Source organism: Crocodylus porosus, unplaced genomic scaffold (assembly GCF_001723895.1).
Source record: "Crocodylus porosus isolate Cpor-Errol unplaced genomic scaffold, CroPor_comp1, whole genome shotgun sequence".
Taxonomy (NCBI): Eukaryota; Metazoa; Chordata; order Crocodylia; family Crocodylidae; genus Crocodylus; species Crocodylus porosus.
Window position 1 is genome coordinate 42,188,447 of NW_017728951.1, and position 12,327 is coordinate 42,200,773.

General features: G+C 41.6%; 1 protein-coding gene across 4 annotated transcripts in view; it reads left to right on the forward strand.

The window, feature by feature from the left end:
- The window catches only part of KAT6B (lysine acetyltransferase 6B), a 216,345-nt gene that overhangs the window by 134,909 nt on the left and 69,109 nt on the right, over positions 1-12,327 (forward strand). For all 4 annotated transcript variants that reach the window (XM_019555897.1, XM_019555898.1, XM_019555899.1 and 1 more), the window contains exon 7: positions 4,098-4,230. In XM_019555897.1, coding sequence (XP_019411442.1) covers positions 4,098-4,230 — 133 coding nt within the window. The remainder of the gene's footprint in view (positions 1-4,097; positions 4,231-12,327) is intronic.

The following is a 12,327-nucleotide window of genomic DNA, read 5'->3' on the forward strand; positions in this document are numbered from 1 at the left end:
AATACACTCACATAATAATCCAAACCAAAAATCAGCAAACGCACAGAGCAGTGTCTCATTTCGTTTCTTGAGTTGGGAAGTTGGAAGTGTTTGAATAAGATCAGTTAGTGCTTTTGGTTTGAAGTAATCATAAGAATACCTAATCAGAAAAAAAACTAGTGTGTGGCATCATTATAATGAAGTTCAAGCCACTGAAGGAAGGAAGAAAATTGGTAGATGTAAATATTGCAGGCAGGAATATGGTAAGAACGCAACAAGAATGAAGAAACGTTTAACAACATGTAAAAACTGTCCTGAAAGAGTACAAGCTGTATACAGAAAGCTAATACAACAAAGTGGTGGAACGTCATCTGAGAAAAATCTACTTCAGGAATCCCATGTAAGTAAACAAATTAATGTGTTAAACAAACAAAGTGTAGGCTAGCATCTGTATTGTTTTAAAAAATTATAAGTTGTTAATGCAACTCTAGACTATTCTTTAATTTTTTATTTAAAATATTTGTATCCTGCTTTTCTGCTTGCACTCAAAGTGGCTTAGGTTTAACAATAATTTTTTTTAAAATTACATAATAGATAAATAGTTAACTATTTCAGTGCAGCAGAGTGCATTGCTACATAGTCCTCTGGCCAATAGCTGTACAGTCCCAGGGCAACTGAGCAGCAAGTTGAAGAGCAGAGTGTTCTTTCTGGCAGGGAGGGGGGAAGCAAGCTCCCTGCCACTTCTCCTTCTCCTTCCGATGGATGAGGCCAGACTAGAAAAGGCTAAAAAAATCTTTTCCCCTTTTGTTGCAGGAACTTAGTAGCTCAAGTGAAATAGCAGATTTGCAAAAAATGGAAAATGAAAATGTTGAGCTGCCAGGTCTGGGGGAAGAAGCAGGAGCCTCACTTTCAAGATCATTGTCACCAGATATGCTATCTACCATGAGTAGCTGTTCAAGACAGTCAAGCTTTTTATCAAACTTTGTGGACAACATGTGAAAAGAAGATCAAGAAAAATCAGATAAGACATTAGCTCAAGCTATATTTGCAAGTGGTACACCTCTTTCCAAAACTGAAAACCAATACTGGAAGAACATTACAAACTAGTTCACCCGTCATATAAGTTACTATCACGTTATCGCTTATCACTTTCTCTCTTAGATAGAGAGTATGACAGAGTTCAGACAATGGTTATTCGAAGGATTGATCAAGCAGAATCACTGACTCTGATGTCAGTTGGACGGACTGATATACAAGGAAATCCTTTATTGAACATTATGTTCGCAGCACCTGAACCAATATTTCTGAAAGCAATTGTTACCAAATCTTCTTGTCATACAGGTGAATGCATAGCCAAATTACCGAGTGAAGAGATTGAAAGTGCAGGTCTCTCCAGGGTACAAGCCCTTGTAACTGATAATGCAAGTAACATGAAAGCTGCATGGCAAATATTAAAGCCAAAATATCCTCATTTAATAGTATTTTGCTGTCTTGCTCGTGGATTGAATTTTCTGGCAAAGGACATAGTAAGTGTGAATACAATGAAGACAATACTGGCAAACTGCAAAGCGATTGTGAAGGTATTGAACAATCATCATGTTGCTAATCAGACTTTGAAGCAATTACAGAAAGAGAAGCAGGGGAAGAAAAGTGCACTTTTATTGCCAGGAGAAACTAGATAGGGCTCAGCTACAAAGCGTTTGCTGCTCACAAAGAGCTGTTTGCGGTGTGCTTCAACAGATGACACAATATCCTAGATTATTCCCATGAACATTCAGAAGCAGATTCTTGACAACAATGTGTTCTGGGTTCAAGTTCAAGGTTGCTATCAAGAAACTTGAAGGAAATACACCACGCCTTGCAAATATTCCAGAGATATTCAGACAACTAAATGAAAATCTAATTGAGCTTTTGCCTTCTTCACCTCTATCCAAAAAAGTAGTAGTAAAACAAATGTTTATTAAGAGATCTGAGTTTTGCTCTCATCCAGTTCATCTGGCAGCAAACCTTTTGGATCTTGAATACAGAGGATAACATTTATCAGAAGATGAATTATTTACTGCTCGCAATACAATTATGGTAATAGCTAAGAATGTCCCCAACATCGATGAAATAGCTGTGGTGACAGACACTGCCGAGTACTGTGCAAAAGAAAAACTTTGGAGCAAATACATCATTTGGAGGGCAGCAGAGAATGTTTCCTCTCGTGGTAGAAGGGATACTGTAACACCCGACTGTTGTCCAGGATTGCTCTAAGCATCCTAAGCACTCCACCAACAGCATCTTCCTGTGAATGGAACTGGAAGGCTTTCAGCTCATTCAAGACAAAAAAGGGGAATAGACTAACAAATGAACACACTGCTAAGCTTGTTTCTGTTTCTCAGAATCTCTTGTTTCAGGAGAATCAGTCAGAAGCACAGTTAGTGGAGGTGTAATATGATGATAAGTTGCCCTTGCCCATAGACTCATTGGTAAAACCATCCTTTAACGAAAAAGAATGTGGTTCAGGTAGTTCTGAATCAGATTTTCTTCAATTTGATTCTGAAATGAAACTAATTAAGTAGTGCAAGTGATTCTACAGATAGTGATAGTGAAACAGGAGGTGCTGCAATGACCTCAGTGGAAGAGAGTTAAACTCTATTGAAGTAGATGAGTGGACCCTCAACCATGGCATATCATGCACAGCTCTTTGGGTGTGCTAAAATTAGTGTGTCCACAGTTTTCAGTGCCTTTGTTTTTTCTTAAATTTAAACAAACAATGTAAGGGAAGTACATGCTATTGTGTATTATCTTTCCATTTTTACAAGTATTCCAATAAAAATAATTTATTTCTACATAAAGGTTTGAATTTGTTTGACTATAACATTTAAACCACGTTAAGTGTGCTATATTTAATTTTTTCCTAATTAAATATTTCAGTTCAAATACTTGTGGGTATTGAGACATAAAATTAACCTGGGGTACTTTTTTAGTTTTGTTTACTAAATATAAGTAAAATAAACATGCTAAATCAGATCACATTCTTTTTAGGGCATTGGAAAATTTTCCAATCCAGAATATTCCACAAAACCCACATCTATATGTGTAGGGGGGCTTTATTAAAATACAAGGCTCCCCAATAGAGTTAAGATGCTATTTCTTGCATCATAAATAGAACCTAAATATCATTTAAACAGACTATGAAGCTGAATCCTTGAACCTTACTGGTTGAAGTATGATATAGGAGTGTGATTTAGTAGACAGCACTGCAAGATCAAAATTTCGGTATAATCCCTGGAGTGCTATAATATTGTATGCTGTATTGCATTGTTTTAGGAACAGCAAATCTTGTATCTGGCCATAGGCGTAGACTATACATGAATGTGTTTTTTTCCCCAGTCCTATGAATCCATGATTTGTTCCACTGTAGATATCATAGTATAGATAGGCTTTTAAAGAATCAGAGTATCATTAAGGCCTTCCCTCCCTAATAAGGATAACCTGTCAATTTTGGGATGATTGCTAACCAGAAAAATAGGAACCCCCTTAGGCAAATTGTGACCCTTAACTTGATGAGTGTATGCTTTATGGCATGTTGTCATGTACCACGACAACAGAACCTTCATGAAGTTTTCAACCACAGAGCTTCTGTTACGTTCTTGGCTGAGCGGTTTGTATGATAAGCCTAATGACTGTCTGAAACACAGTTCTTCACAGGTTCAGATAAATTGCTCCAGAAAAATTAAATGAGTGTAATTAACACTGAAATTGACTCTGAGAAGACAACAGAAGTCTTTTCATGTGTTACTTTGTTTTTCAATTAAAAACTTGATGTGCTGCCTCTTAGAAAAAGGCCTGTCTGAAAGTGGAAAGAAGAAACAAGTTTAGAATAGGAGCCCTGCTTGTGGCTATGTTCCTTGTTACTGGAAGGGGGTAGGGACAAGCAACTGCTTCCACTCAGCTGTGAAATACAAAAACTGATTTCTTCTTCCTCTCTCCCTTAGTCCTTCACCTTTTTTGCAAGAACAAAACCTGTTGGCGTAAAGCACTTGGCACATAGCTTGTTACATCTTGACTATAAATAGCATACAAACTGAACGTGTGCAATCGAATCAATTAATTTTTTTTTTTTAATGCAGGGATGTGGATTTGCCAGGTCTGTAGACCAAAGAAAAAGGGAAGAAAGCTACTTCATGAGAAAGCTGCCCAAATAAGGCGACGATATGCAAAACCTATTGGACGACCGAAAAATAAACTAAAGCAACGAATGTTGTAGGTTTCTTTTTTAATTTCCTCTGATGTTCCTGAAAACGTAATCAGATAGCATTTTAGGTGATGGGAGTTCATTTAAAATTAAACTACTGTTTTGGCTCAGTAGTGCAATCTGAAAAAAAAAATCACATGGAGAGAAGCACTCATTATGCAAAGACTTCAATGTGATAGAAAATAACTTTAATTATAGTTGGTATTTTTGAGTCTTCTGATGACAGCAAAAGATGCACTAAAAGTTTGCATGACTTAAAAATCATTATGGAATCTAGAGATGGACTTAAACTTCAATTTATGTATGAATAGTATAGTGTCCTGAATACTTGCAATGAAATAAACTGTGGTAATGAATAGTGACTGCAGTGGATTGAGTTGACCATACCTGACTTATCCACACAATCCATAACAAACATTAAAATTACTCCGCCACAGCAAAAAGGTTTGCAGATTTTCATTCAGGTTATTTTGTAGCTCCCCACTTAGGAAGCTGCTGTGCACTAAGGTTTAATTTGCAGAAATATGATTTGTTTAAAAATACAACTTTCTACCTCATAATAAGTTAGTACTAGTTCCTCCAACATCATCTTATAATCAGCCCCCACACTGAGTTTTTTTTCTCAGTTGAAGGGTATTCTGTGAAGCCCAACAAATGGTTCCAGAGTTAATCTGGGAAAAGTTATTCTTTGAGTAGACACTGAAGAAGGCAGGGTAGATTTGCACCTTTATATACTAACTGAATTAGAGATGTACAGCAGAGGTCTTACTTCATCAGGTGGTGTGAAGAGGGTCCTTCTCCAGAATCTGATGAAGTAAGCCCTCTGCTTATGGAAGCTTATACTATACATCTCTGATTTCGTTAGTCTATCAAGATGCAAATCTCTTCTCCCTTTTGCCTGACTCCAGACTAATGCAGCTAACTAGCTCTCTTTGCTAATGAGTAGACACTGGGAACTAGAGGAGGCAGCTGTTGTTCCTCTTACTTATCTCTGGGCCCCTATATACCTGGCTATGTTAGGGTATGGACAAACCTACGTTTTAGCCACTTTAAAAGGGTAGGAGCAGCTGCTTGTCTGGAAGCACACACAAGCTATTATGCTGTAACTGCTATATCTTCATGCCCTGTAGCCACACATGTTAACTAAATCACCCTAACTTTGACCCTGGATAAAGCAAGGTTAAAGCTGGAACAGTTTTGCTACACCTGTATTACCACAGGATTATTCAGTTGTAACAATTGCAACATAAAAGCTTGTATCAATATCATGTCCAAAAGTGATACCAATTATTAGGTCTGTTTTAGGTTCCTTAGAGATATTCATTTCTCCAGGAAGAAATTTCTTCTGGTAGAAAAATAGACTAGGAGAGTAGTCTCTAACAGCCCAGCAGGTAAGGTAGCAGGGCTGGAACAGGGGCAGGCCCTGCATAGCCAGCACAGGGAAGGGGATGGAGCCTGCTCCAGCCCTGCTACCTACCTCAGAGCTGCAGTTGCTGGCACTCCCCCAAATTTGGGGGTGGGGGGCATGTGTCCCCCCTTTCTGTGCATGGCGGAGGCAGCTCCCTCTGCGGACTGGGCTTTGTGCCCCGAGCGGCACTACATGTACTCCCCAGGCCTCTGCCCCTTCCCTCCCCTGCTGACTGATCTGTTGAGCTGGGGGAGGTGTGCGCTCGCATGCATGCATGCGCTCAGTCCCACTGTACCCCCCCACCCCCCGCAGCCCAGGATCGACCTCAAGAGGCTCCAGAATCTACTGGTTAATCGCAGTTGACCGGTTGGAGACCAGTGGCCTAAGATGTGGACTCTACAAACTTTTCTCCAGTCCCTGCTTGGAGAGCTTCAAAGGTAAGCTTTCCAGCCAGGGGTTACTAGAGAACTGTTCTCTGGGCCATCCCCATCCTTGGTGGAGTCCATTAATTGGCAGTCTGTCCTCTCCTTTCCCTGGAAAGAGAAGCAGGTTGTCAAGTGTTAGTTGTGCAGCTGCTGGAAATCAGCAGCTGCCACAGACAGCCCTGGGAGGGAGCCAGCCCCTGGGGAATGACTGCCCCATGCCTCCAGTCAGCTGATTGGTAGGAGGCGGGAATTCTCCAGTGGTGCGAACCCTCCCAGTTTTCCCTTAAAGAAGAATAGCCACCACACCTTCCATTCTTAGGACTGACCTAGGGATGTGTAGGGAGGGGAAGAGGGAGCACTTAGCCACTGCAGCAAGGCTCTGGGACAGCCCCATGGTGACCTGGAGCACTGCAGAGTGAGGCAGGGGCATTTTGTCAGGGTGGGAAGGTCCCCGCACTTTACTGATGCAGCACAGCAACCTGCCTCACCCTACTTTGCTGTGGGTCAAGTGGGCAACAAGGAAAGGTGGCAGCTGGGCTTGGGAAAACCTCTGTATGTTGTGTTCCTGGCCCCTTTGGCTTTTAAATGACTACATCCTCTGCTCAGCTGAACAGCAGTGGGATGCAAGGGAAAGCTGGCACAGCCAAGCCAGGCTTGGAAGTCTGGCTCACCATCCATGCCACTCAGCTGAGCTTGGAGGGGGCAGGGGGAAGTAGGCAGGGGGCACTGCTCCCTGCTGTTGGCTCCTGGTGCTCAGGACCTGAACAGAGTGATGTGGGAAAGCCCCTGCCTGCTTCCACCCCAGGAACTCCTGCTTCTCACAGCGGGGGCTGCCCTTCCCCTCTCTTCCTGTCAGTGGGAGGGGGAACAGCTGCCCCATAACCTTTCTCAAGAGGGTGACCGCAGACTTAGGAAAGTACAGAGGCCTTTTCCCCAACTCTAGTCCTCTTGTTCCTCAGGAGGAGTTAAACGGGGAGAAGGTGTGCTCCTGGGATTCAGCTTCCTGGGATAAATTCTCCTAGGACTGATTTAACCCTGGTTGTTCCTGAGTTATTCTTCTCTTGGAATGGCTGTTTTTGCTCCAGGAGAAGAAGCTTGAACATCAACACATTTTTGTTTTCTACCAAGAGAATGACAATTCTCCAATAGAAATTAAATATCTGTACATGGCCTTGTACCCCCTAGACAGGACAGTGCTGGGGTGGTGAGATACTCTGATATCTCCCTTCTCCACAGACTGTTTGTTTGTTTTTAACCAACCAAGGCATGTTTTTAACGTAGACATGTTGGATATCTTAAAGCTGAAGGGAGGGCTACTGAGCACAATTCGGTCTGAATTAATGGTGAATGGGAAGAATGGGTTATATGAAGCTGCAAGGAAATGAGGACAGTAGTATATCTCCTTCCATCGCATATTTCTGTCCACTCGCCTCATCTATGTCCTCAATGCTTTCCTCTGTTATTTAGGTATTTGTATAGGCTTCATCACTGTCGAGCTGGAGAGCTTCACTATCATTCACATGCTACTACTCCTCTTCTCAGTTTGGTGCCCCTGTCCAAATGTGCCCTAAAATCCTCCCTCACTAGTTGTCTTCTCTCTAAAGCCCCCATATATTCACTGCCCAAAAGATTGTTTTACCAGCAGTGTCTCTTTTTTTCTCTTGAACAGCAGATATACCTGTAGTTAAACCTCTGAATTCTCAGTTATGATGGGCCCATCGACACATGCTATTAAGGCAAAGCAATAAACCTCAACACTTATTAAACCAAAGTTTATTGCTCCTGGGCACCACATTTACACATGGATCCAGGACTGCAGCATGTTCAGCTGGGTCAGGGCAACCCCTGGCTGGAAGGCTGGGACCGGGGGTCAGCTTGCCAGCCTGGGATTACTCCAGCCAGAGGGGCTAGCTGAAGCATGACAGTCTCCAGTACAGGGCTCGCTCCCTGAACTGAAGCACTCTCAAGCTCCAACCAGCAACATCAGCATATACACACGTAGTGCTGCAGAGTAACAAGCTCCACAGCAAGATATTGCTTGTATTTACAAGAACTACCCTGCTGTTGAAATGTTAGTTTCCTGTGACCTCATACAACTGCACATGTAGATGTGCGATGTTTTCTGTGAAGCTAATTAGTCTACTGCAGTAAACGTCTCGTGTAGATATGCCCAATGAGTTGAAAAGAAATCTCTTAATATCAAACCTTCAAAATACACAGTTACGATAATGTCCCCTGTAAAACCTTAACTCTGCTTCTTACCACGTTTCATCATGTTGCCGTGAGGTCTGTGGTCTTCCTGAGCGGCTTCAAAACAATTGGGAAAGCATGAGAATAATAAAGGATTATTGGTCACCCTTACCTGAGGGTATACATGCAGTGCATATTCTGTGTAATAAATTGACTTTACTACATAGTAAAAATGGAATGGACCCACAATTCACAGCCCTACTATAAAGTGAATGACTTCAATACAGGTTAAAGTTACCCCTTGAAGTAATTATACCACATGGAACTTGTTGAATGTACACTCCCCTAGTTAATTTCATTAACGTGTTTGCTCAGTGCAAACCAGCTTCCTGCCATTTAGTGGTCATGTGCTGTAATACATTCTACTGTGGGCACCTACCTTGGGAGAGCCAGTTGTCTGTTTCTTCCTTGCTATACAGCAGGGATGTCGAATGCATTCAAGTCCTCAGGCCAGATGAGAGTGGCTGGGCTGGTATGCATGCTGAATTGGGACTGACTCCCTATGCTATGTGCAGCACCTGTGGTGACAAACGTGATGATCTGTTCTGGGGCTTGTGTTGCATGTAGTCTGTGGGCTGGATGTGGCACTGCACGTAGCACAGGGCATGGCCTGTATGCAGTGCCCAACCAGACTGACCATGTGCTGGCTCTAGCATGGCCTGATTTGGACTGGTCCTGGAGCCAGTGGGCACACAGTACCCAGTGCATGGTGCCAGATCCAACCTACATGCCATATGAGTGGATGAGTCTGGAGCTAGTGCATGCCCCAAGTAGCACACATGGGATGGATCATACAGCTCCACAGGCCAGATCCAGCCCACAGGCCATGTTTGATGTCTCCGCTGTAGAGTAAATTTAAACTAATCCATGATTCCTCTGTTATTTGTGGTTAGGCCAGGCTTAGTGACCTAGTGAGCTAGCTGGTATGATCTACACATTACTTCAGACAAACTACCAATGAATTGCCAGATGTTAATAGCTATTTATCCTTGTCCTGTGCACTGCCTCAGGGATAATGCTTCAGTTATCCCCAGCTGAGCCTAATTATGTAGTATGGTGTGTATTACTGAACAGTTAAATTCCCTTAGGCAATAGTTAGAAGAAAGTGCATGGCAAATTATATGGCCTTTTAGTGGGTATTGGGAATGTGCATGAGGCTGTTAGAAAAGGGTGAAGCATTCTTGTTTCCTTGTCATCATGCTCTGCCTAGTGCAGTGTATTTTTCTATAGATATTTTGTCTGCTTGGACTTCCTACATATTGAAGGTAAAGAGGCCTTTTTGATTCCTTGAGAAACAGCTGCTGCTTTCTTCAATGGCAGAGCAGGCCACAGGAAACTGCTGAAACAATCTGCTGGCTTAGTACAGCCACACTGAGCCCAGTGAGGCTGTGTGTGTCAGCTTAAAAAAAGGCAGATCTTGGAAAATATAGGTCAGGTTCAGTCCTGTTACAACAACTATTGCCAAATGTGAGAGGTGAGGGTATACCTCTTTTTGTGATCTTTCAGTCCTTCAGATATAGATATTAGATATTCTGGAAGGGTGCAAGGTAATGCCTGATAAAATTAACTCTGTTAATGAAAGTGTTGGGCAGGGAATTCCCTTGGTTTTTGAGGAAGTGATGGTAAGGGAGGCACCTGTTCTGGTAGAGATTAGAGGGCTGTCTGGACTTCTTAAATACTAGGGCAGGGCCAGTTGTGGGAAGAAGGGAATTTATTAACCAGTGGGCAATGACAGCCACATACGTCCTGAAGGGAGAGGGCACGGGGAAGGGAAAGGGTAGTATCCGACTCCCTATTGGACTTTGAGGACTATTGTGTATGGAAGGGGGCCTGCAGAATGCTGGAGGATCAAAGAGGATTGTGTATTCCTTTCTTCACTGTAATGGGGATTCTCCTCCTTCCTTTTTTCCAAAGTCTTTCCTGGGTCATATTGTGAAATATGAATCTTTCTGTTCATATGCATTTTAGAGGAATTTTAATATTTAAAGTTTTAAAATTTTAATTTTAAATAATTTTTTTTAGCTGTCAGGTGTATGTAAAAAGGGCCCTTCATTAAATGAGCCTAAATTTGGAATACTAATGTGAATTTTGCCCTAATGTGACACATCTATTCATGTGAATATTAGAAATATCTATGCTTAAGTAAAAGCATTCTTTTCACAAAACAAAACTTCCGCAAATAACTCTTTTTATAGCCCTGCACTTAAATAAGAATACAGGAAGAGAGTAGTAACATACACAGTTGATATTCTTAGGGGGGTGAAATATCATCCCTGACCAACATAGCTGTGCCAGTAAAAAGCCCTGAGTGTAGATGGAGTTTTACTCTCAGAATTGTGCTTTACCTGTACATCTTGTTTCATATACAAGGTGAAGTGGAGTAGAATAACTACCAGTAAAACTTCAGCATTGCCAGTGTAAGCTGTGTCCACATTAGGTGTGCTGACCTGCTGAAGAACTTCTAGTTTAGAGATGTCCTCAGGAATCTTGTAGTCCTTGGATGTGGTTTGGGTTCAGTGGATATAGTATGTTGACACGTGCTATAGAGCGACATGGAGCATGTGTGTTACCTCGTCAGGCAAAAATCTTGTGGCACATGTGCAGATTACAGTATATCAGTCAAGCTTTAGCCAAGCTTGTAGGGCTAACTTAAACTTCTTATGACTTCTTAAATAGTGTTTCTTGGAAGAAGCAACTGATTTCAAGCCTGATGAGATGAGGCATAAGCCTTTCCTTCCTTCCTAGGAGTTTTTCTTTGGAAATACCGTCTTCAGATGATCCCAAATATGGATAATAAATCCTGCCTAAAAACCCTAAGGAAGCATAGCATTTTCAAGCGTATGGATGTGTTTCAGACCACTAAAAAAAACCCAACAAAATCTTCCATTAATAGTACTCACTTGAGCTTACATGAGACACTACTACGCAGTTGTTAATGTGCATTTATTTAGTACTTGTATAAATAAGTGCTAAATGAATGTGCAGTAACCTGAGTTACTGTACAGTAGTGCCAGCAAACACTTTTTTTGTGATGCTACTGCACAGTAGCTGAATACTAGTGCCCAGTAGCGTCACATCATGGTCTTTGTCACGCAATGCTACTGCACAGTAGTATTGAGCTACTGTGCAGTCAGCATCTTGTATAGATGTGGCCATTATCTAGTCCCTCCTGACAGTGTTTGACCAAGTTTGGGGATTCTGCAGTTGAATCACTCTATTCATGGGAGGGAAATATCTGGTAGGAGAAATGAAATCAAAGTCAAGACAGAAGGGAAACATTTAGAAACCCTTTGAATTCAACTCTTAAAGTTGGATAGTGGGGCCTTAAACCATAATGAATGCTATATTTAAAAAATGTGTAAATCCTCTGAAGGGTTCTGCCTATAAGAATCTCTTTCCCAGTTTATTGTACCTGAGGATGTCAAGCTAATCCCCAAGAACAATTTAAAGCATTTCTTGAAAATAAGTTCCCTCATCTTCTCAATCCCATTTTTGTGTTAAAATTTAAACAACATACCTAAAAATTTTTCTTTTAAATGGGATTACATCTTAGTGTCATGCTAGGAAATGAAAGAAAAGCAATTACCTGGGTAGAATTTACTCCAGAAAGAATCTGCCTTCAGAACAGTAACAGATCATGGCAGATAGCTTATCCTGCCATTTTTCATGTGGGCTTAACCTTAATGTGTGTAGTGTTGCTGATACACCTGAGCCATTTTGATGTAGTCTAAAAGAAGGCTATCTTATTATATGGAAATGATACTGCCTAAAGGACCTCTGTATGGAGCTCTGATGAGGAAAGTTACTACAAGAGGTGAAATAAAGCCAGGTGCTTGTTAACCTCTGGGTGCTGGTTGTTATTAATACATCTGCTACTGTCAATAGATTTTTGAAGCTACAAATATGAACTTATGGCATCAAAAGTTTCAGAGGACTTGAGAGAAAAAGATGGTATTTTTTAGGAAGAGGTGGACTCTCAAGAGCAAACCAGATTCAGTGACGAGTGGGAGTGGAGCAGGGGC